At 49.7% G+C, this 22,496-nt stretch overlaps 2 protein-coding genes, 1 non-coding gene and 2 pseudogenes across 3 annotated transcripts; all 5 read right to left on the bottom strand.

Moving 5' to 3' along the window:
* Positions 1–2,687: 2,687 nt before the first annotated feature.
* Positions 2,688–2,866, bottom strand: LOC124173759 (annotated as a pseudogene).
* A 3,838-nt stretch (positions 2,867–6,704) lies between these two features.
* On the bottom strand, positions 6,705–6,886 carry LOC124173764 (annotated as a pseudogene).
* Positions 6,887–8,952: 2,066 nt separating this feature from the next.
* Positions 8,953–11,010, bottom strand: LOC124158597 (actin cytoskeleton-regulatory complex protein PAN1-like). Its single transcript, XM_046533797.1, has 2 exons — positions 10,098–11,010; positions 8,953–10,034 (listed from the first exon to the last, which is right to left on the bottom strand). Exons 1-2 carry the CDS (start codon positions 11,008–11,010, stop codon positions 8,953–8,955), a joined length of 1,995 nt encoding a protein of 664 aa, XP_046389753.1.
* Positions 11,011–14,871: 3,861 nt separating this feature from the next.
* Positions 14,872–15,057, bottom strand: LOC124173761. Its single transcript, XR_006868737.1, has one exon. It is a non-coding gene; the product is annotated as a U2 spliceosomal RNA (small nuclear RNA).
* Positions 15,058–20,829: 5,772 nt separating this feature from the next.
* LOC124158518 lies at positions 20,830–21,924 on the bottom strand. The gene has a single exon (XM_046533683.1). It carries the CDS (start codon positions 21,922–21,924, stop codon positions 20,830–20,832), a length of 1,095 nt encoding a protein of 364 aa, XP_046389639.1.
* Positions 21,925–22,496: the final 572 nt, after the last annotated feature.

Raw genomic sequence — 22,496 nt, 5'->3', positions numbered from 1 at the left:
GCAGAACGTGCACCAATTGATGGCTCGCAGTCCCTCAAGTCCGTGAACGGACTTGAGGTGCCTGTCGAGCGTCATCTTCATTGCCGTCCATGCCGTCGCCTTAAAAGAGACGTCGCAGCCGTCCTCCGTGCATTCCAGATGGTCAGGAAGGGGGAACGAAATCACCAATACATTGTCGTCACGTCGGGCCCTCACATAAGTCACGGGGATGGGTTCGGTCTGAGGGTGGGAATCTGCGGCGGTACTAGGTGAGGCAGTTAGCGGTGCAGCGGGTAAAGCAGGAAGAGGGGAGGGAGGAGGAGAAGTTGGGAGGGGAACGGAGTCATCCCGCAGGAATGCACTCGCACCAGGAGAGGAAGGGGTAGGATTCAAAGGACGGTTGGGCGAGGCATTGGTCCCACGGGATTTAGCAGCACGGGAAGGTCGGGGCATAAAGGGGTTACAAAGAGCGTGCTGCGAAATTAGTTACAGGGAAAGGAGGAAGCAAAAGGTTAATAGTTGAATTTATTCGGGATTCAAATTACGCGGCGATTCAGTTTGCGAGAGGGGCGCCCTAATCGCTCACGGCCTTAGCTCAAAACGCCCTCCACCTCCGCGACCCGAGAATGACGTTCTTTGGACCGCCAAGAGATGGCGCTGCCTCAGGGGCCAAACTGCGACGGATATCACCGCACTTCCAGCCACCGTACGGGAAGCTAGGAGATGACCCGTATTGCCCTTATGGGGTGGAATGATTAACTTCACACGGGAAATTGATTTTAGAGGAAATGGGTTCGATGCGCGTGACGCACGCACCGAAAACACCCGTCCTCGCCCGGAACGGCCGGGCTATCCCGGAGGGTTGGGGAGGATGCTTTGAGGGAGCGGGAAGAGTGGAGGTTTCCAAGACGACCGCCTAAAGGGCAGCCGCCGTGGAACCCACCACTGGCCAGGGTGGCAGGGAGGGGAAAAGAGGTGATAGGCAGAGCAGGCCCTAGTGTCCTGATGCCCCTTCGCCTCGGGAGTGTCTCGGGGGGCTTACCACTGGTGGGGGCGCATCCGAGATTCCTCGAGGCGACGAGAAAGGGAGAAAAACGGGTGTAGTGGAGCCTGAGGGGCCAGGGGACTAAAAATAACACAAAGCCACTACACTTTGATCTTAGCCATAAGGCCGACACTTTGATCAGTCAATAATTTCGGATGTTTTTGCAAAAAATATCGGCATGAAATGCAACTCTCCGAAAGAAAGAAATTCACGGTTTCATCGGACACCTGTTTTCCGTCATCATTCGCGACCCTCATTTTTTTACACTCGAAGTAAACAGAGTGCGTGCCGATCCATCGTCGGCTTCCGGGTCGAACTATCCGCGAGCAGCACGGCCCCCGCGAAATTCGACTGCGCTTTTAGAGGAAGGCGTTCATTGTTGGCGACGACTCCTTGGTAACGCGGATGAATGCTACGTGTATTTCACCAGAAGCGTGATGCGACCGTCTCGTCTCGTCGTATTCGCAAGAAAAACTTGGAATTCTCTAGGAAACCTACGCTTGGCGGCCATTTTCCATGTTCACTCGACCCGGTAAATATTTGGAAGTTATTTTATAAATCGTGCGTTCACCTAATTTCTGTGTGAAAAGTGTGGGGAAACTGTTTCGACAGCTTTCCGGAACGTGTTCTTAAGACTGCAAAAATTTCATAATCATTCGCACGACATAAGTCACGTTCGGCGTGCAACGCAGCCTCGAGTCCCGTGCCCGTATAATGTTTATTGCACATAATATCAGAGTACATGCCAGATTACTTATAAATTCATAATTTTCTTGATTTACAATTGTTTTAAAGTAATTGTCTTGCTTTACAATATTTTTGAAATTAATAATCTTATACAATGTGTTTACAAAATTAAAGTTCATTCTCATATACCATCTTCCATCTCCTGTTTGTCCTGCTCGCCGTACTAAAAGAGAAATAAATAGTACTCCTATCTTAGCCATAAGGCCGAGCAGCCGTGCCCGTACTACACTCCTATCTTAGCCATAAGGCTGAGGACCGGAAAATTTGTGCCCGGCTCTGCGCTAGGATCAGTGCATTGAATTTGATGCACTTTTCTGTAGTGTTACATTATCCATCCTCTCCATGATTTTTCAAACGATGTTCTAGAATTTTTCGAATTAGTTCATTTTCACGTTTTGCAGTCCATTTCATTGGCATCATTTCCTGATTTCATTCCGATTTACGGATTTTTTTTCTATTCCTTCCCCTTCTTCGAGTGCCTAATTCTTCTCCCAGTCACTCGGCACACGCATTGAAAAAAAAAAGCAATCGTGTTTTCAGTCTCCTCACACCCGGCCCAGTGTAACCGATACAGTGGTCTCGCCGAAGGATAGGTATCGCATTCGGGTGTAGTGGACGGTGTCGCGTTTCGCACCCCCCACTCCTTCGTATTCCGGGTCAAGTGGTGGCCAGTGTTTTTTTTCTCGAACGCGAGAGAGTGCCCGGAGCACTCCGGGATATTTTCCGGGGAATTTTTTCGGGATCGCGTGTCTCTCTCATTTTTTCCCTGGCGTTCGTTCGCTTTCTCCGGCGTCAGGCACAATTACCGCGAGCACGAGTCTCCGGACTGTCGAATTTTCGCGATTCGGGAATTTTTTAAATGAAACAAGGAAGAGAAACATCTGTTCTCATCAGCTTTTCTGATTTTTGGAACCTTTTATGTTGGTCCGATCCCGGCGGTACTGCAATACCGGGCCAACCCGCGGCAGGGATGGAGTAAACTCCGGGGACCCCGCCCATGTTCAAAAATCAGATTAATATTCTCGTCCAGCAATGCTGGACGTATCAGATATTAAGCTGATATGAACAGATTTAAGACGTTTATTGAATTCATATTTCAGGTACAGAGTTTAAATCAAATAAATTCCAAATAACATGGCCCTCCTATTTCTTATAGGGGGCAAGTATGATACAATAAGTACCCCCTCCTAGTGAGGGGGCCTTTTCAATAGAGATATATATTTTACATATTTTAATTTATACATAGTCCCCTGGTCCAAAGTGGGCCAGGGGCTCATAGTTTTTATATTTCATCGTCTCCTCAAGCCTTACGGCAGTCCAATGTTTATAAATTCACATATATGGGGGGGTTTGGGGAAAGGAAAAGACAAAGGATTTATTTAGGTGAAGAAGGTGAAAGGGAAGGGCTTCACTGCACTGCACCGCACCGCACTCATCCATCGCCGCCGATTCCGTCCTCGTACTGTCGATGCCTGGTGATGTGCTCCACGTAGAGGTCACGTGACCACCTGATGACATCGGAGACCATCAGCTTTTCCGCTCTCAAGTAATTCCGATGTTTCTTCTTCATTGTTCTTCAACGTACTTCCATCATCCTCCACACTACCCTCTACTCTCCTTCCTCGCTTTTCACTTCTGGTGTTTTCTAGGTGCGGCGGGGTTCTCTGTAGTTTCCCTGATGGCCTGAAAGCTTTGTCTCTATCCACCACCTCTTCCATGTCTTTCTCGTAATCGGACATTTCACACTAGTGCTAGAAACTCGGTGCAAGGGGATCCCCACCGTGGGGGATCTCCGGGGATAAGCCGGTGTTCACTAGATGATTTGGCGGGGAGGGACTGGCCACTTTCAGGGAGAAGGGCTGATGGGCGGGGGCAGGGGAGGGTCGATGATCTTCTGGGGATCCCGGGCGAGGCGATGGGGGTTTGGGGTGGCGTCGTTCCTCTTCTGGAATCCTGAGGGATCTGGGACTATGGCCTAGGGGACCTGGGACTACGGCCCAGGGGACCTGGGACGATGAGGAGCTCAATGAACGAGTTCCAACGGTGGATGTTCTAAACCTATGGGATTAAAGTTCACAAACACTATACACGCACAACATTCATTCCTAGCTGCAAAAGGCAGTCATTAAGTTTTCTCACACACGCAGTCACTCACACACACACACAAAGTCAAAAAACGCTGCCCAAGCAGTCTTTAGTTTGTCACTGTCCCTGCCAGTTTACGCGCTGGCCCTCTTAGCCGGCCGCGGGAGCTTATTGCAGAGAGACGATCTCTGACTAATGGCCCGCGGCACGTTGCCCAGCCCCAGGCCTCGAGGAGGCGGGGCCACCCAGCTCGTTTTCACACACAGATATTGATGTTATTATTCACAGTTCAGGGTTCTTAAATCACTCCCACCAAAACTGACTCGAAAGTTCAGTAACTGTACCAAATTTCGCTAACGCACAACGCACTCGTTGACAGCAGGTAGGCACACTACACTGCTGGGCCTGGGGCCAAAGCTGTTGCTCACACTAACACAAACACGCACACAAAAACACAACACGCTGTCTTTCACACAACTAAACAATTTCACGAAAAACCGCGCCAAATTCCGGCGTCACTGGGGGGAGCCGCCGGGGTCGTGGCGAATGCAACTCGCGGCCAGTAGCACCAAACACTGTTCCTCACTCCCTCCCAAAATTTCTCGGGTGTGCCGGCACACACACCCGAGAAAAACGGCCCCCCCGAATTTTGGCGCCTTTTTCCAAAATCCACAATTCACGAGAAATCCGCACCAAAATCGGGCAGGGGGGGTCTGACACCCACACAATCACTCGCCCAAAGTGGCCGGAAATTACTCCTCGCGGTCACGGCACAACCGCGATTTCTAAATTTCCGGCTCGAGGCGGACGCGCGAGTCCGACGACACGGCAGGCAATTCTGGCGGGCAGGAAGGCAGGGATGAGCCGGTGAACCTCAGCGTTGTCTGGGTCTCAGGAGCGCCCCGTGGGCACATCCGCTCTCTTCGAGGCTACACTTTAATCTTAGCCACAAGGCCGAGAAGCAATATATAATACATTTTTCCGGGGTTGGGGGACGGTTTTTCGGGTATTTTGCGTGATGAGGTCGGATGCTGCGGCGGTGGTGTGCGGCGAGAGTTTTTGAGGCGAGGAACGGTCTCGGAATGGCGAATTTTAGGCGTGAGAACGGGAAAAAATCGCACGAAAGTGTTTGGTGGAGACTCCGGGAGTTTTGGTGTCGTCGGCGGGTCCGGGAGAGTCGAAGGAGCGTCGCGGACGTAACGGACGCGGGCCGTTTTCCGGACCTTCGGTGCCATCTGTCGTGTGGGATCGCAGCGTCCTTCGTGGATCGTCCTGCGTTCGCTTCCCGGGGGAATGCTTTCGTCCCGGGAAATTCCCAAAGAAATTGCGAAAAATGCCCTTTCCGGGGAATTTCCGGGACTCGAAAAAGTCACTCAAAATCGTCCAGAAAACGTCAATAAACACGATGAGAGAGCATTATCCTACTCACTCCAGTCATGCATTTTCTTTCGAAATGCTAAAATTCCAGGGAATCAGACTTAAAACTGCTTAAAAAGTCCCCTCTAGGGAATCTGATTCATAGCTGCTTAAAAAGTCCTCTCCGGGGACTGGAAAAAATTTCCAAAATCGTCAGCAATGGCTGGAATATGGCACGGAAGACTCGGCATCAGTCAATAATTTCGGATGTTTTTGCAAAAAATATTTCATGGAATGCAACTCTCCGAAAGAAAGCAATTCACGGTTTCATAGGACACCTGTTTTTCGTCATCATTCGCGACCCTCATTTTTTTACACTTGAAGTAAACAGAGTGCGTGCCGACGTCATCGTCGGCTGCCGGGTCGAACTATCCGTGAGCAGCACGGCCCCCGCGAAATTCGACTGCGCTTTTAGAGGAAGGCGTTCATTGTTGGCGACGACTCCATGGTAACGCGGATGAATGCTACGTGTATTTCACCAGAAGCGTGATGCGACCGTCTCGTCTCGTCGTATTCGCAAGAAAAACTTGGAATGCTCGAGGAAACCTACGCTTGGCGGCCATTTTCCATGTTCACTCGATCCGGTAAATATTTGGAAGTTATTTTATAAATAGTGCATTCACCTAATTTCCGTGTGAAAAGTGTGGGGAAACTGTTTCGACTGATTTCCGGAACGTGTTCTTAAGACTGCAAAAATTTCATAATCATTCCCACGACATAAGTCACGTTCGGCGTGCAACGCAGCCTAGAGTCCCGTGCCCGTATACTACACTCCTATCTTAGCCATAAGGCTGAGGACCGGAAAATTTGTGCCCGGCTCTTCGCTAGGATCAGTGCATTGAATTTGATGCACTTTTCTGTAGTGTTACATTATCCATCCTCTCCATGATTTTTCAAACGATGTTCTAGAATTTTTCGAATTAGTTCATTTTCACGTTTTGCAGTCCCAATTCCTTGGCATCATTTCCTGATTTCATTCCGATTTACGGATTTTTTTCTATTCCTTCCCCTTCTTCGAGTGCCCAATTTTTCTCCCAGTCACTCGGCACACGCATTGAAAAAAAAAAGCAATCGTGTTTTCAGTCTCCTCACACCCGGCCCAGTGGTCTCGCCGAAGGATATCGCTTTCGGGTGTAGTGGACGGTGTCGCGTTTCGCACCCCCCACTCCTTCGTATTCCGGGTCAAGTGGTGGCCAGTGTTTTTTTTCTCGAACGCGAGAGAGTGCCCGGAGCACTCCGGGATATTTTCCGGGGAATTTTTTCGGGATCGCGTGTCTCTCTCATTTTTTCCCTGGCGTTCGTTCGCTTTCTCCGGCGTCAGGCGAGCACGAGTCTCCGGACTTTGTCGAATTTTCGCGATTCGGGAATTTTTTAAATGAAACAGGGAAGAGAAACATCTGTTCTCATCAGCTTTTCTGATTTTTGGAACCTTTTATGTTGGGCCGATCCCGGCGGTACTGCAATACCGGGCCAACCCGCGGCAGGGATGGAGTAAACTCCGGGGACCCCGCCCATGTTCAAAAATCAGATTAATATTCTGGTGGCGCTTCATTCACCGCGCCCGCCTGAACGTGCTGCCGTTGAACGCCGCCCGCAGAGGAGCAGCGAGGGGAGACACGAGGTGCAGAGTGTGCGGGCAGGCAGATGAGACACTCCCTCACGTCATTTGCCACTGCCTCGCGCACTCTGACGGAAGGCGTCGACGCCATGACGCCATCGTGGAAATTCTGCGGACGGTACTTCCATCATCTTGGCGGGTGCGGTTGGACCGGAGGGTGCCAGGTGACGAGAGTCTTCTGCGGCCGGATATGTTGGCGTAGGACGAGGGACCGGACAGGGAGGTGATCGTCGTGGACGTCGTGGTGCCGTTCGACAACCGAAGTGCCGCGCTCGCCGACGCTCGGGAGAAGAAGATTGAGAAGTACGACGCCCTGGTCGAGCGGATGCGCGTGCGGTCGGAGTATCGGGTGCCGCACAGCCTGGTGGCGTTAGTGGTGGGAGCTCTGGGCTCGTGGGCAACCGGAAATGACGCACTCCTGACTCGCTTGGGAGTGCCGAAGGGTCGCATGCGCAGTGTTCGGCGTCAGATGATCACCGCGGCTATCAAATGGTCGCGGGACATCTACGTCGAGCACATGACCGGGGCGCGGCAGTACATCGCGGGAGCGGCGGCACCACAGGAGCGCGGAGCGGCCGTCGACGGCGGCGGAGAGGACGACGACGACGGAGCGGCGATCATCGGGCGTCGGGAGCGGCCAGCGGACGCGGCGCCGAAGGTTCCGGCCACGCCCCTTCCCTCCCCTCTTCCCCTCCCCCGGTCCCCCAGTCGCAGCGTGCTCCCTGAGGACGTCGCCTAGTGACGCCAGGAGCCCTATTCAGTAACTAAGTCTCCTCGTTTCCGTGATTTCGGAATCGAACTTTCCGTTTCCGTGTCCGATGCCGTTCTCAGCATCCCCGCATCCTTGGCGACGAGGACCAAGTCATCTGCGTAGGCCAGCACGCAGACCGACGTTGATCCCATCGCGAACGCGGAGATGGCCCGCCGAGCGAGGACAGCACGAATCACGGGCTCCAGAGCGAGATTAAAAAGGAGCGGCGACAGCGGGTCCCCCTGCCGCACTCCGCAATTCACCGGAATCTCGCCCGTGGAGCCGCTCGCCGTGATGATGTTGGTTGTGCTGCCCACGTAAATCTCGGCGATGGCCCCCACCATCCTTTCAGGCATGCCCATCGCGCGCAGCATCCGCGCGATGTGCGCATGCGACACCGACCCAAAGGCATCTGTCAGATCAAGCCGCACCACCGCGATCTCCCTCCGCGCGCTCCTGGTGTAGTCGAGCGCGGCTTGGAGCACGAAATTGTGCTCCATGCATCCTTCGGTGGCGGGCAAAAATCCTTTTTGGGCCGGAAATGACAGGCGCCGGCCGCGGACCGCCCAAGCCGCGATGCGGTCCGCGAGCACGCTTGTGTATAATTTAGCGATGGTGGGACTGAGAGCGATCGGCCTCCAATTGCCGATCTCATCTTCGTCGCCGCCCTTGTGGAGGAGGATTGTGTTGCTCTCCTTCCACTCCTTCGGGACCCGGCCTGCCCGGAAGCAGAAGTCGTAGATTGCCGCCAGCACGCGGCAATCCGGATCTATCTGCCTCCAGGCCGAATAAAGTACGCCGTCTGGGCCGGGTGCGGTGTTGTGGGTGCGACGAAGGCGCCTGCTGACTTCTCCCGCGGTGATCGGTCTCATCAGTGGAGCCGCATCCTCTTCTTCTCGGCCGCTGCGCTCGAACGGCGGCACGACGGAGGGCGCAGCGAGCGCCTCGTCGTACCGCGGCCGCTCCCGCGAGAAAAAGGCTTTCACCTGCGGCAGCGGAATGCGGCAACGGTCCGCATCATTGCCGCCGCAGACTCGTTTGAATGCCTTCCCTTTCTTCTCGCGGTAGAGCGCCTGCAGCTCCGCAGCGGTGAGTGGCGGGTCCTGCCTCCGTTGCCGATGAGACGCTGCACCCCGGGAGAGTGGAGAGGTTATCCCGCTTGCCGCCAGTGCCGCGTCGCGCATCGAGCGCATGACGCGAAAGATGCCGTCCGCGCCATCCCCAGCGAGGCCAATTTCAATAAGCCAGGATTGTTGCTGGAGAGTGGCAGGTGCTGTCAAACAGGCGCTTCGAACTACGTCGCGACGGCGTTCAGAAGATCGTCCGGAAGTCGCGACGCAGTTTCTCTCGCGTCTGGGCGGACGCGGAACGCACCCGTGCGTCGAGGTGGCGCGGCCGGGTTAAACGACCGCACCACGCGGGGAAGGGGGGGGGACACGGGTGCATCCAGGGCGCGGCACTGTATGGCGGGGGATGCGGGATCACCCATTGCGCGGCACTGTTGGGCGGCTGGTGCGGGATTATCCATTGCGCGGCACTGTGGAGTGGGAGATGTGGGTGCGGCACTTGGGCGTGGGGGGGAAGGGGCATTGGGGCCGCCTGCATCCACCCTGGCGCCTCCGTCCCTGGATAGACCGGCGCCAGAGTCGTTTGCGGCCTCAACGGATACACGCCCCTGGCGTGGGGAGGCCAGGCCACTCGGGGCATCGCGGGGGGCGGTGGAGGAGGTTGTGGTTGAAAGGCGGGTGCCGGGTGTGGCACCGGGGAAGGCGCACGCGGGATATTCACATTGTTAATCACTTCCTGTGGCGGCGGAACGGGATTACCGCCCCTTCTCCGCCTTCTCTTGCGTCTTTTCGCATTGATGTTGGATTCCACTTCACTAAGAACTTTTGGAAGCGCGGGGGATAGCCGCTCCCTCTCACCGCCGTGCCGCGCTTCATTATCTCTTGCCACGCCTCTCCGCAGAAGGAGGCGCAGCCGAGCAATCTCCTCAGCGGAGAGCAGAGGCGCCGGCGCGGCGGTGAAACGCACACGATCGTCCTGCTCGCGGTTACTGACACGCGGCGGTGATTGGGGGCGTGCCGTCACTTGTGGTTGTGGTCCGGGTTGGGATATCAGTAGAGGGAGGGGTTGCGATGCCGCTGGTGGCCTGGCGTCTTCCCCCGCTGCGTCGCGACGCCTCTCCGCGTTCCGCCTCCGCCGATTGTGGCGCCTATTGCGGTTACGCCGTCTACGCTCCTCCGATGAGACGCGGAAATGCTCCCACGAAGCATCGTGCCTCCTATCTGCTGGCAGCGGCTCGTCCGAGATGACGCTGTAGTCATCTCGGGGGCGTGGGGGCGTGGAGGGGGAGTATGGGACAAGGGGCGCCGCACGCGGAAGCTCGCGACCTATAACTCAATCCGGTGATCGCGCCTGAGAGACGTCCACACACGGATCATGCACACACACACGCGGAGTCACACGCACCTCGACCGCTTCGGCGTCACAATCAACGTCGGTCTGTGTGCCGACAGACCGACACGCCCACCTGTCAATCGTGAGGTAGCGCTCAGCGGCCGAGAAAGGGGATGCTGGCGACTCTTGGCCGTCCAAATGATCTCGCCGTGGCGAGAACCTATCAGCCGCCGGCAGACCGAGCTCTACGTCTGGCGTTGGCGACGTCAAGCCATCCAACGCGACGCCTCGGCGCGCCTGCACAGCGTCCTCCGAGGCGTCACAAGCACTGTCACGCACTTCACACACGCAGGCACTGGGGCGTGGCGAACGAGGCGACGCCGGGTCGTCCATCGTCCGCGGAGAGCACTGGGTGTGGGAGGGTGTGGGTGACACGTGATCGGGGGAGGGAGGGGAGCACTGGGATTGCGTATCCCTGAAGATAATCTCAGGAGAGATAGTCGCACGGACGCCTAATGAACGTTCCGCGAGACCGGGGGCTAAGGGATGGGGGCGTGGCAACACGGGGGCGTGGTCGCTCACTGGGGAAGACACGTACTCGATGACGAGTGGATCGTTCATCTGAGTCACTTTCTCACTCACTCGGTCACTGATTAGTGGTCGCGAGCTGGACGAACTGGAGGGGGAGGGACGTGGGGAGGGGTGGTGTTTGGCAGTGGGTGTCATGGGAGAGGCGCGTGGGTCCCACGTGGATGCTGTGTCGATTCCGTGCTCCAGTAGTTCTCGCCATGAGTCGCTGATCCGTTCGGCGGGGGAGGGGGGATGCGGCGTGGGGAGTGGGAGAGATGGCGTTGAGCAGGCGGAGAAGGGGGGGTCAAGGGCGTCACGATGCTGGTACATCCTCACCTCCTCCCCTTTCCGGCGGCCTCGGCGTACGGCGAGCGGCGGCGTGGGCTGAGAGGACGCCATGACTGATGTTGCCGCGCCACGTGTGCACCAACCACGTGGTTAGCAACAGCCAAACCGCTTACACTACGACCACCAAACTCGCACAGGCCGTTGAAAACACAGACATTAACACAGTATTAAAACTTCACACCACCACCTTGCACCCAACTCTATATTTTGGTAGTCAAAGTCGGCCCAGGATAGGCGCCGCTATACGGCACCCGGGGCGTCTTGGCAAAGTACGCACACGCACATACACTGAAAATAAACACAAAAACAGCCACAAAACATTTCACAGGTGTGCCGGACACACACCCGAGATATTAGCCGCACCCAAGATTTGGCGCCTAAATGCTAAAACGCAAAGTATGGGGAGTTACGGCACCAAACTCTGGCAGCAGAGGGAAAGGACACACACAAAAACTGTTAAAATCTCAAAGTCGTAGCACTTACGGGTGCGGCACCACCACAGTAGGCACCGTCGACGCGTAGCGCGATGTCGGGGCGGACGGCTTGAGCGCTTGGCAGGCAGGACCGGGGGGACAAGCCGGTATCCTGGCTTGCGACGGTCGGTTTCAGGACACGTCCCTCTCTACGCTTGGATCTTAACCGTAAGGCCGAGAAGCCACAATTAATAAATATTTCCGGGGTTCCCGGACTGTTTTTCGGGTATTTTGCGTGATGAGGTCGGATGCTGCGGCGGTAGTGTGCGGCGAGAGTTTTTGAGGCGAGGAACGGTCTCGGAATGGCGAATTTTAGGCGTGAGAACGGGGAAAAATACGCACGAAAGTGTTTGGTGGAGACTCCGGGAGTTTTGGTGTCGTCGGCGGGTCCGGGAGAGTCGTAGGAGCGTCGCGGACGTAACGGACACGGGCCGTTTTCCGGACCTTCGGTGCCATCTGTCGTGTGGGATCGCAGCGTCCTTCGTGGGCCGTCCTGCGTTCGCTTCCCGGGGGAATGCTTTCGTCCCGGGAAATTCCCAAAGAAATTGCGAAAAATGCCCTTTCCGGGGAATTTCCGGGACTCAAAAAAGTCACTCAAAATTGTCCAGAAAACGTCATTAAACACGATGAGAGAGCATTATCCTACTCACTCGAGTCATGCATTTTCTTTCGAAATGCTAAAATTCCGGGGAATCAGACTTAAAACTGCTTAAAAAGTCCTCTCTGGGGAATCTGATTCATAGCTGCTTAAAAAGTCCTCTCCGGGGACTGGAAAAAATTTCCAAAATCGTCAGCAATGGCTAGAACACAGCAATGGAAGACTCGGCATCAGTCAATAATTTCGGATGTTTTTGCAAAAAATATCGGTATGAAATGCAACTCTCCGAAAGAAAGCAATTCACGGTTTCATTGGACACCTGTTTTTCGTCATCTTTCGCGACCCTCATTTTTTTACACTCGAAGTAAACAGAGTGCGTGCCGACGCCATCGTCGGCCTCCGGGGCGAACTATCCGCGAGCAGCACGGCCCCCGCGAAATTCGACTGCGCTTTCAGAGGAAGGCGTTCATTGTTGGCGACGATTCCTTGGTAACGCGGATGAATGCTGTGTGTATTTCACCAGAAGCGTGATGCGACCGTCTTGTCTCGTCGTATTCGCAAGAAAAATTCGAGGAAACCTACACTTGGCGGCCATTTTCCATGTTCCTTCGATCCGGTAAATATTTGGAAGTTATTTTATAAATCGTGCGTTCACCTAATTTCCGTGTGAAAAGTGTGGGGAAACTGTTTCGACAGCTTTCCGGAACGTGTTCTTAAGACTGCAAAAATTTCATAATCATTCGCACGACATAAGTCGCGTTCGGCGTGCAACGCGGCCTCGAGTCCCGTGCCCGTACTACACTCCTATCTTAGCCATAAGGCTGAGGACCGGAAAATTTGTGCCCTGCACTGCGCTAGGATCAGTGCATTGAATTTGATGCACTTTTCTGTAGTGTTACATTATCCATCCTCTCCATGATTTTTAACCCTTAGGCTGCGGGAACGTTTTTAAACGTTCTGCATGGTGAGTGCGGGAAAAACGTTTTTCTACGTTTGACCAGATTTTCTTACCACTGGCAGACTTTCCTTAGGATTTTATTGCCGTCCTTTCCGCGGTTGCTTGAACTCGGCCCAACCTAGTGGCAGAGAGCACAAAGGCGTCTTTCGAGGACTGGATACCCTCACCACGGGGAGCGCTACCCAGATTATCCCTTCACCGAGGGAGAGAGCTCCCAGCTCTCCGCGGCACATTCACGAAGAAAACAATTCCAATGAATCCTTACATTTCCTAGGAATTTTTTAATCTTGTCATTGTCCATTAGCCGGGGAAACTTATTTGAAAGCATTTGTTATTCTTTCTTATACTTTCGGTGGTGGGTCAGTCGCACCTGCGTAATTACCATGAACATTTCTTTCCTTTGAGTATTATAATCTCGTTCTGGATTCCCCACCGAATGGGTTTCCCTTCCAATATCCTGTCTTTTCCACATGCTCTAATGATCTTTGCTCAGTTTTTCCAGAGTTTCGGTGGTGTACGTTTGCTCCTAATCAAGTACCTACTCGAGTGACTACATATTGTGAATCTCTTCATTTATTTTCACTATGGATAGTGAAAATTTGCCATCTCGGCCAAAAAGGAGAAAGGTTTCTCTCCAGGATGAAGTTCTCAATATTTTATTCGACTCTGATTGTGAGAGTGAGGACGGAAACTTTTCCGATGTGTCTGTGTCTACCAGGGATACTGAGACGGATGAGGGTGATGCAAATGATTCCGGCGATGGTGGTCCATTCAATTTGGCTAAAGACATTGAATCCGCATCATCTTCTTGGTCCAGGACCGATGATTTTACTCCTCCGATTTTCCAGTTCGACAGCTCCTCATCTGGTGTAATATCGGACCACCTTCATGAGAATGCCTATTATAACCTTTATTATCCATTACCTTTACCTACCGCATCCAAACATACGTTCCAAATGCTCCCCAAAGTTCAAATCGGCTGAAGTATGGTTGAAATATTGAGAAATATGGTTAAAAATCAATGGATTTTTTTACTGTTTGATATCAAATCGCTCATAAAAATGTCATGCTGTCCAAATTTGAGGAAAAAAATTCATTTACATTCAATTTAGAAAAAGTAACGATCAAATATTTCAATTCCAATTGTTATTCTTTGAAAGGGCTCAATTGTATTCATGGTCTGTCGTCAAGGGGTAGGGTGGGTAGTCCCGGATTATGAGGGTCCACTACCTGCTAGACACACGCCCGGGGTCGACGGAAAAATATCTTCCCCGTTCATGTCCCGCACACAGTGGCAGAAAAATTTTGACGCTCCCGCAGCTAAAGGGTTAAACGATGTTCTAGAATTTTTCGAATTAGTTCATTTTCACGTTTTGCAGTCCCATTTCCTTGGCATCATTTCCTGATTTCATTCCGATTCAAGGATTTTTTTCTATTCCTTCCCCTTATTCGAGTGCCCAATTTTTCTCCCAGTCACTCGGCACACGCATTGAAAAAAAAGCAATCGTGTTTTCAGTCTCCTCACACCCGGCCCAGTGTAACCGATATAGTGGTCTCGCCGAAGGATAGGTATCGCTTTCGGGTGTAGTGGACGGTGTCGCGTTTCGCACCCCCCACTCCTTCGTATTCCGGGTCAAGTGGTGGCCAGTGTTTTTTTTCTCGAACGCGAGAGAGTGCCCGGAGCACTCCGGGATATTTTCCGGGGAATTTTTTCGGGATCGCGTGTCTCTCTCATTTTTTCCCTGGCGTTCGTTCGCTTTCTCCGGCGTCAGGCGAGCACGAGTCTCCGGACTTTGTCGAATTCTCGCGATTCGGGAATTTTTTAAATGAAACATGGAAGAGAAACATCAGTTCTCATCAGCTTTTCTGATTTTTGGAACCTTTTATGTTGGGCCGATCCCGGCGGTACTGCAATACAGGGCCAACCCGCGGCAGGGATGGAGTAAACTCCGGGGACCCCGCCCATGTTCAAAAATCAGATTATTATTCTGGTCCAGCAATGCTGGACGTATCAGATATTAAGCTGATAAGAACAGATTAAGACGTTTATTGCACATTTTAAAAGTTACATGCCAGTATTGTTAAAATTTTGATTTCATGAATTTGCAATTGTTTTGAAATAGTAATCTTGCTTTACAATATTTTTGATTGAACAATTTTTATCAAATCTTATTTCATTTTCTTCTTATTTCTTCTATCCATGTCCTGCTCGCCGTTTCTATAATTAGAAAAAAAGATTTTGAGAGATAAAATTTATTAAAACGCAAATGGTGAATTCGAAATTAAAAAGTCTAAATTTTGATTTTCCCGGAATGGGCGATCAGGTTTTGACATTCCGGTTGGCCGAAAAAGTTTTCAATGAAACTAGAAATTAATTTTGAATTTTGAATTTCCATCCGGAATGCTGGAAGAACAAAATAAAAATAAACTCAATCGATCTTAAAATGATCGTAGGAAGATGAAAACTCAGAGGGCCCCTCAGTTCCGCTTAACCCTGGGATAAGGTAGGCTGGGCGGGAACCACTCTTCAGACGCCCACCAATTAATTAAAAAGTTTGACGCTGGCTTGATAAAAAAGTTAAAATTGGGAAAATAAATAAGTTAATAAAATACTCCCGGTGTTAAGGCGGGAGCAATAAAAAATGTATAATGCCAGCGCTTAAAAAACACAATCCCGGTGTAAAAGGCCGGGATAACAAGAAATGGTTAGGAGTAAAAGTTAAGAAAACGGACTGCCGGTGTATAAAGCCGGCAGTCTAAAAAAGATAAAAGCTCCTAAACATAACAGAAAAAAAGGGACATACACAAATAAATATAATAAATAAATAAATAGCACAGGGTTTTAAAAAATTTTATTTAAAGGTCGTCGTCTTCACTAGAGTTTCGAGGAGAGCAGTTCGTTCCCAAGCCGGGTGGGAGCTCTGGGGTAGTGGGGTTTAAAATATTGCCCGTGACGTGCGAAACATAAATATCTCGCGACCAACGGATTTCGTCGGAGATCATAAATTTTGCGATCCTGCCGACGTTGCGTTTTGCATTTCCGAGGTCGCGGAACACCACCCAATTTTGGGGATCCCAAGCTCCCAGCACCCGGCCACGAGTGCACTCAATGAAACCGTGTACCCGCGATCGGCAAGTTGTTGTGCGAAACACCAAGGAAGACTAAATTGGAGACCCTTTGCTGTACTACTGCATTTCATTAAAAGACTCCAAAGAAAATTCTCATAATTAGTATCAGGGAAGTTCAACAGGATAGGGCAAATTTTTTCTCAAGCATTTGCGACACCTATTCTTGTAGTTGTTGCTAAATATAATATTTGTAGCCATAAAAATGCATAACTCAGCCATGAATTTCCAATTTACGCTATATTGCCTTTCCTTATGATAACTAAATGTCAATTTCTAATGATTTTTATTTTCGGTCGAAGTGTTATTAGAAAAACAAATGAAGGTGACATCCGCATCCTCTCAAGAGAACTGTGTTGTTGTTTCGGAGTTCTGTAGTGAAATCGAAGAATGTCGGCATTTGCCAGCGTGTATCGCATCGTAATAGATCTTCAAAATTTGGAGTATAGTAAGAAATACGTTACTGTTGCGCAGTTAAGGACTGCCCTTCCAAGGGCTGTAAGTTTTTCTGTTTTCCTCGACAAGTAGCCAGGTAAGTCTCGTTCATTTTAATTGCACCTGCTGTCATGTGTTGTGAAATACTTCTCAAGAACTTAGTTGTTGGATGTTTAAATTTGGGTAACTTAATCCAACTCTTTAGAAGAACAGTGACATTTCAGTTTATTTCCTCTCAATTGATAAAGACATATCTTTCCCGTGGAGCAAGTATAGGACTGTTAAGAATGATCAATCCAAATGTAGTTCATCTGCTTGAAGCGATTATTATTAAATTCCAAGGATCTCGAAAAAGGAATGCATAATTTTTAGTATGCTTAGTTAACTTCCATCCTTCGCTCGTCACATTTTTTTTATGCTTCTATGTGCTTGCTCCAAACATCCAAATTCGGTGGTTTGAAGTTACTATGTATTAGAATTACTGTTTAAATCTATTTAAGTGAAATCATTTTTAATTAATGCCTTTATTTTTCACTTATCTACACCAAATTGTTTTGTTAGTGAAGTTAACTTTATGAATTTTTGTGTTGGTGTCATGTGAATCTTTCTGTAATTTTAACCTGGTATTGAAATACTCTTAGTAACACTCTAAGATAATTTTCGTCTAAGAAATTACTGAGCTGTATTTCTAGTTCCTTAAAAAGTTTTGAATGATCGCATCATCCATGCTGCCATTCAGAGGCGTAACTAGGACTACGCTTTGGGGGGAGGGGATAGCCTGGGGTGGCGATTCCCCACCTTCGTTGGGGAAATTTTTTGAAAAATAGCATGCCAGGAAATACATTTCACATAATTTTCGCACTAAAAAATTGACCATATGCAGACGCAGTTATTAAATGTCAAAACTAGACAATTTTTTTAGCTTCTCTGAGGTTTTGGGGGGATCTATCCCCCTTCCCCCCCTATAGTTACGCGTCTGTTTCCATTTTTGTCTTACAGAACTGATTTTTGTGGATATCGTCTAAAAATTGTTTAACAGTGCAATACTCATTTATGGCCAATTCACTCAGCTAATTTTGATTGAAAGTCCCTGCATTTCTCATAACTTTCTTGTGTTTTTCATAGGGAGGTGTAATTTTCCTTTAATTTCTGAAACATTACAAGTGATGTACTCTAATTGTGTTTCTTTCTGTTCTTTCTTTATCCAGGAGTTGATGAATCATTCTTCAGAACTTCATCATGAAAAAAATATGTAGCACAGAACTATTCGGCTAAGTTTGTTATTCTCATGAATAATGTACTTATTGACAATAAATATTATTTTTGTCTTTTTATCTTCGATTTTAATTTATGTGCAATAACCTACTGCCCTGAGGCCTTGATTGCTCTTTCCTCCAAATAAAAATGATATGTAACTACCCATTCGCTCCTGAGAATCGGTTATTTTGTGCGTACGAGTTTGCGGGCATTTTGAGTTGAAGCAAATAGACTTGAAATAATGGAATGGGAAGGGAGGTCGTATTTTTGTGATTTGAATTTGGCGGCAGATGCCGATGCTGCTGCCATCTGAACTTATAGTAGTAAAACTCTTGTGTTAAAGAAGTTTTGCGTGGAGTTGGACATCTGTGATTAGTATGTTTAATTATGTGTATTTTCTCTGTAGTCTTAGAATACAATACAGTAGTACGGTAAAATGTCTCCAATTTCGTCTTCCATGGTTTTTCGCACAGAAACTTACATTGTATTCAGGGAATTCAGAATAACTCACATAACTACCCTTTGATCATATCACTTATTCCGGGGTTCACGGACGGTTTTTCGGGTATTTTGCGTGATGAGGTCGGATGCTGCGGCGGTGGTGTGCGGCGAGAGTTTTTGAGGCGAGGAACGGTCTCGGAATGGCGAATTTTAGGCGTGAGAACGGGGAAAAATTCGCATGAAAGTGTTGTGTGGAGACTCCGGGAGTTTTGGTGTCGTCGGCGGGTCCGGGAGAGTCGTAGGAGCGTCGCGGACGTAACGGACACGGGCCGTTTTCCGGACCTTCGGTGCCATCTGTCGTGTGGGATCGCAGCGTCCTTCGTGGGCCGTCCTGCGTTCGCTTCCCGGGGGAATGCTTTCGTCCCGGGAAATTCCCAAAGAAATTGCGAAAAATGCCCTTTCCGGGGAATTTCCGGGACTCGAAAAAGTCACTCAAAATCGTCCAGAAAACGTCAATAAACACGATGAGAGAGCATTATCCTACTCACTCGAGTCATGCATTTTCTTTCGAAATGCTAAAATTCCGGGGAATCAGACTTAAAACTGCTTAAAAATCCTCTCTGGGGAATCTGATTCTTAGCTGCTTAAAAAGTCCTCTCCGGGGACTGGAAAAAATTTCCAAAATCGTCAGCAATGGCTAGAATACGGCACGGAAGACTCGGCATCAGTCAATAATTTCGGATGTTTTTGCAAAAAATATCGGCATGAAATGCAACTCTCCGAAAGAAAGCAATTCACGGTTTCATTGGACACCTGTTTTTCGTCATCATTCGCGACCCTCATTTTTTTACACTCGAAGTAAACAGAGTGCGTGCCGACGCCATCGTCGGCTGCCGGGTCGAACTATCCGCGAGCAGCACGGCCCCCGCGAAATTCGACTGCGCTTTCAGAGGAAGGCGTTCATTGTTGACGACGACTCCTTGGTAACGCGGATGAATGCTACGTGTAATTCTCCAGAAGCGTGATGCGACCGACTTGTCTCGTCGTATTCGCAAGAAAAACTTGGAATTCTCTAGGAAACCTACGCTTGGCGGCCATTTTCCATGTTCACTCGATCCGGTAAATATTTGGAAGTTATTTTATAAATCGTGCGTTCACCTAATTTCTGTGTGAAAAGTGTGGGGAAACTGTTTCGACAGCTTTCCGGAACGTGTTCTTAAGACTGCAAAAATTTCATAATCATTCGCACGACATAAGTCACGTTCGGCGTGCAACGCAGCCTCGAGTCCCGTGCCCGTATGCTAACATGTTTATTGCACATAAGTTTTTAAGGTACATGCCAATTTGATACATAAAAAATATTTTTCATACATACATATTTTTGTTATTCTTAAAATGATTTTATACATTCAGCAAAATATTTTTAATTAAAAAATTTGATTGTATACATATCAATTTTTCTTCTTTTTTCTCCATTCCAAGTCCTGCTCGCCGTTTCTATGATAAGAAAAAAGAGTTTTAGAAATAAAATTCAATAAAACGCGAATAGTCGATTTCGAAAATAAAAAGTCTACATTTTGATTTTTCCGGCTTGGGCGATCAGGTTTTGACATTCCGGTAGGCCAAAAAGGTATTCAGTGAAACTAGAAATTATTATGAATTTTGAATTTTAATCCGGAATGCCGGAAGAACAAAAGAAAAATAATACTAAATCGATCTTAAAATGATCGTAGGAAAATAAAAAACTCAGAGGGCCCCTCAGTTCCGCTTAACCCTAGGATAAGGTAGGCTAAACGGGAACCACTCTTCAGACACCCACCAATAAGTTAATTAAAATGTGGCGCTGGCTCCATAAAAAGTTAAAATTTGGAAATAAATAATTTAATAAAATACTCCCGGTGTAAAGGCCGGGAGCAATAAAAGATTAAAATGCCAGCGCCTAAAAACCCAATCCCGGTGTGAAAGGCCGGGATAACAAAAAATGTCTGGGAGACAAAGTAAGTAAAACGGACTGTCGGTGTAGTGTGCCGGCAGTATAAAAAAGATAAAAGCTCCCAAACATAACAAAAAAGATAAAAAAAGGGACATACACAAATAAATATAATAAATAAATAAATAACACAGGGTTTTAAATTTTTTTTATTAACAGGTGGGGTCGTCGTCATCAGAGTTTCGAGGGGAGAGATTCGTTCCCAAACCGGGTGGGAGCGCTGGGGTAGTGGGATAAAGAATTTTGCCCGTAACGTGCGAAACACAAATGTCCCGCGACCATCGGATTGCGTCGGAGATCATAAATTTAGCGATCCTACCGACGTTGCGTTTGGCAATTCCGAGGTCGCGGAAAACCACCCAATTTTGGGGATCCCAAGCTCCCAGCGCCCCGACCACGAGTGCACTCAAAGAAACCGTGTACCCGCGATCGGCAAGTTGTTGTGCGATGCCTGAATATTTTTGGAATTTTGCTTGCCTGGCGACATCCAAGGCATTCTTCCGGTTCTCAAAGGGCACAGTGACGTCAACAATGACGATTTTTCTACGTCCCTCATCAACGACGACAAGATCGGGTCTGAGGGCAGAATCGATCATAGGCGGAGTGCGATCGACACGGATTTCCACGCCTGCGTGGGGAACCTCTCCGGCGAGTCGATGTAGGATAGCATCGTGTCTGCCCCGCCACGCGCTCGAATGCACCTGACAGTGATCCAAGACGTGCGGCAGTGTTTCACTCTGCCACCCACACCTCCTACACCGGAGGTCATCTCGAGGACCCCCCTCGTCGCCGCGTTCAGAGGGACCACGCCTAAACGTGCCCTGTGCACGAAGCGCCAGTCACAGAATCTGGTGTTTGCGCCCGTGCGGATGAAGTGATTTGAAAACGGTGAAGCCGAAATACATTCGAATACCTTGCCCTGATCAGGTTTGGCCAAAAGACGGGCAAGGTATCGATGTCGCACAGCATCGCGCAACAGCTTACCCAACATGCGCGCTTTGTTTGGAGGAACTCGGATGACGTCAACTTCTCTGCCGTGGGCCGGAATGACGATCTCAAACTCCCTCCTCACGTCACTCCAGTTCCACGACATTCCAATTTTGACAGCCAAACGGCTGGACGCCATTCTCGTGTCTGACCACAAAGAAGCCACGTCAAAACGATATCGTCCAAACTCCGCGCGCATGCTTCCGGAAAGGTACTCTGCGATATCTCTCTCCTCTGGTTCCCGCCGGGTTCTCGTTCTTATGGTCTTTGTTTTTGATGAGTCCACCAGCGCTCTTACCCACGGCTCCCTGGAAGACAGAAGACGAAAAGCATGAGAAACTGTCAATATGTCCACCTGGTCCGCGGTCGGGAAGACGCCCGCGCCCCCCTTCCGCGGATCCAGGTGGCAGATCTCCCACGAGGCTCTCATGGGGAGGTACATCCAATCTTTCAGGGCCCTCTTAACCCGTTTCTCCAAAATTTTAAGAGGGCCCTTTCTAAACCTACCTCCCCGGAGGATGAAATCTAGTTTTGTCAATAAAAACATATTTAGAGCCTCAATTTTCTGCCAGGGCGCCAACAACGACGCGTGCAGCGCGTCGATGTTTTCAATAATTTCTTCGATTAGGCACCCTGGAGTTTGATCTACTTTGAAGCCTGTGGGGATCCCAAGATAATCGTAACTTTCGCCCTCTGCCATCGAGGCTGGTGTCCCACCCCCCAGACGAAACTCCGTCGCTCTCACTCACCCCCCGGCGACATGGAGCGTCGCACACTTGCGGGGGTTGAATTTTAACCCGCTCCATGCCGCGATCCGGTCGGCGAGATCCAGCAACCTCCTCATTCCATCTGGCTTCCTGGACACCAGAGCAACGTCGTCTGCGTAGGCAAGAACTGTGATGGTTATGCCGTTGGCCCAATAGCCTACATTATCCTTTTGTGCAGCCAGGCTGCGGATCAGGTACTCCATACTTAAGTTGAATAGAATAGGGCTAAGCGGACAACCTTGTTTAACACCCGCTTTTAGCGGTATTGTCTGCGACTCTCCCTCTACCGTCCTCACTGTCGTGCGTGCCCCGTTGTACATTTCAGTAATAATATTGATTAATTTTTGAGGCACGCCTAATGATTCCACTGATCGAAAAATATGTTTGTGAGGAACGGAACCAAATGCATTTGAAAGATCAAGGAAAAGACGCAGACCTCGCCACGTTTCCTTCGGACTTCTTCTAAAACATTTTGCAAGAAATAATTATGCTCATAGCAACCTTC

The sequence above is a fragment of the Ischnura elegans genome, chromosome 1 (assembly GCF_921293095.1).
Source record: "Ischnura elegans chromosome 1, ioIscEleg1.1, whole genome shotgun sequence".
Classification (NCBI taxonomy): Eukaryota; Metazoa; Arthropoda; class Insecta; order Odonata; family Coenagrionidae; genus Ischnura; species Ischnura elegans.
This window is presented reverse-complemented; position numbering and strand designations above follow the sequence as displayed.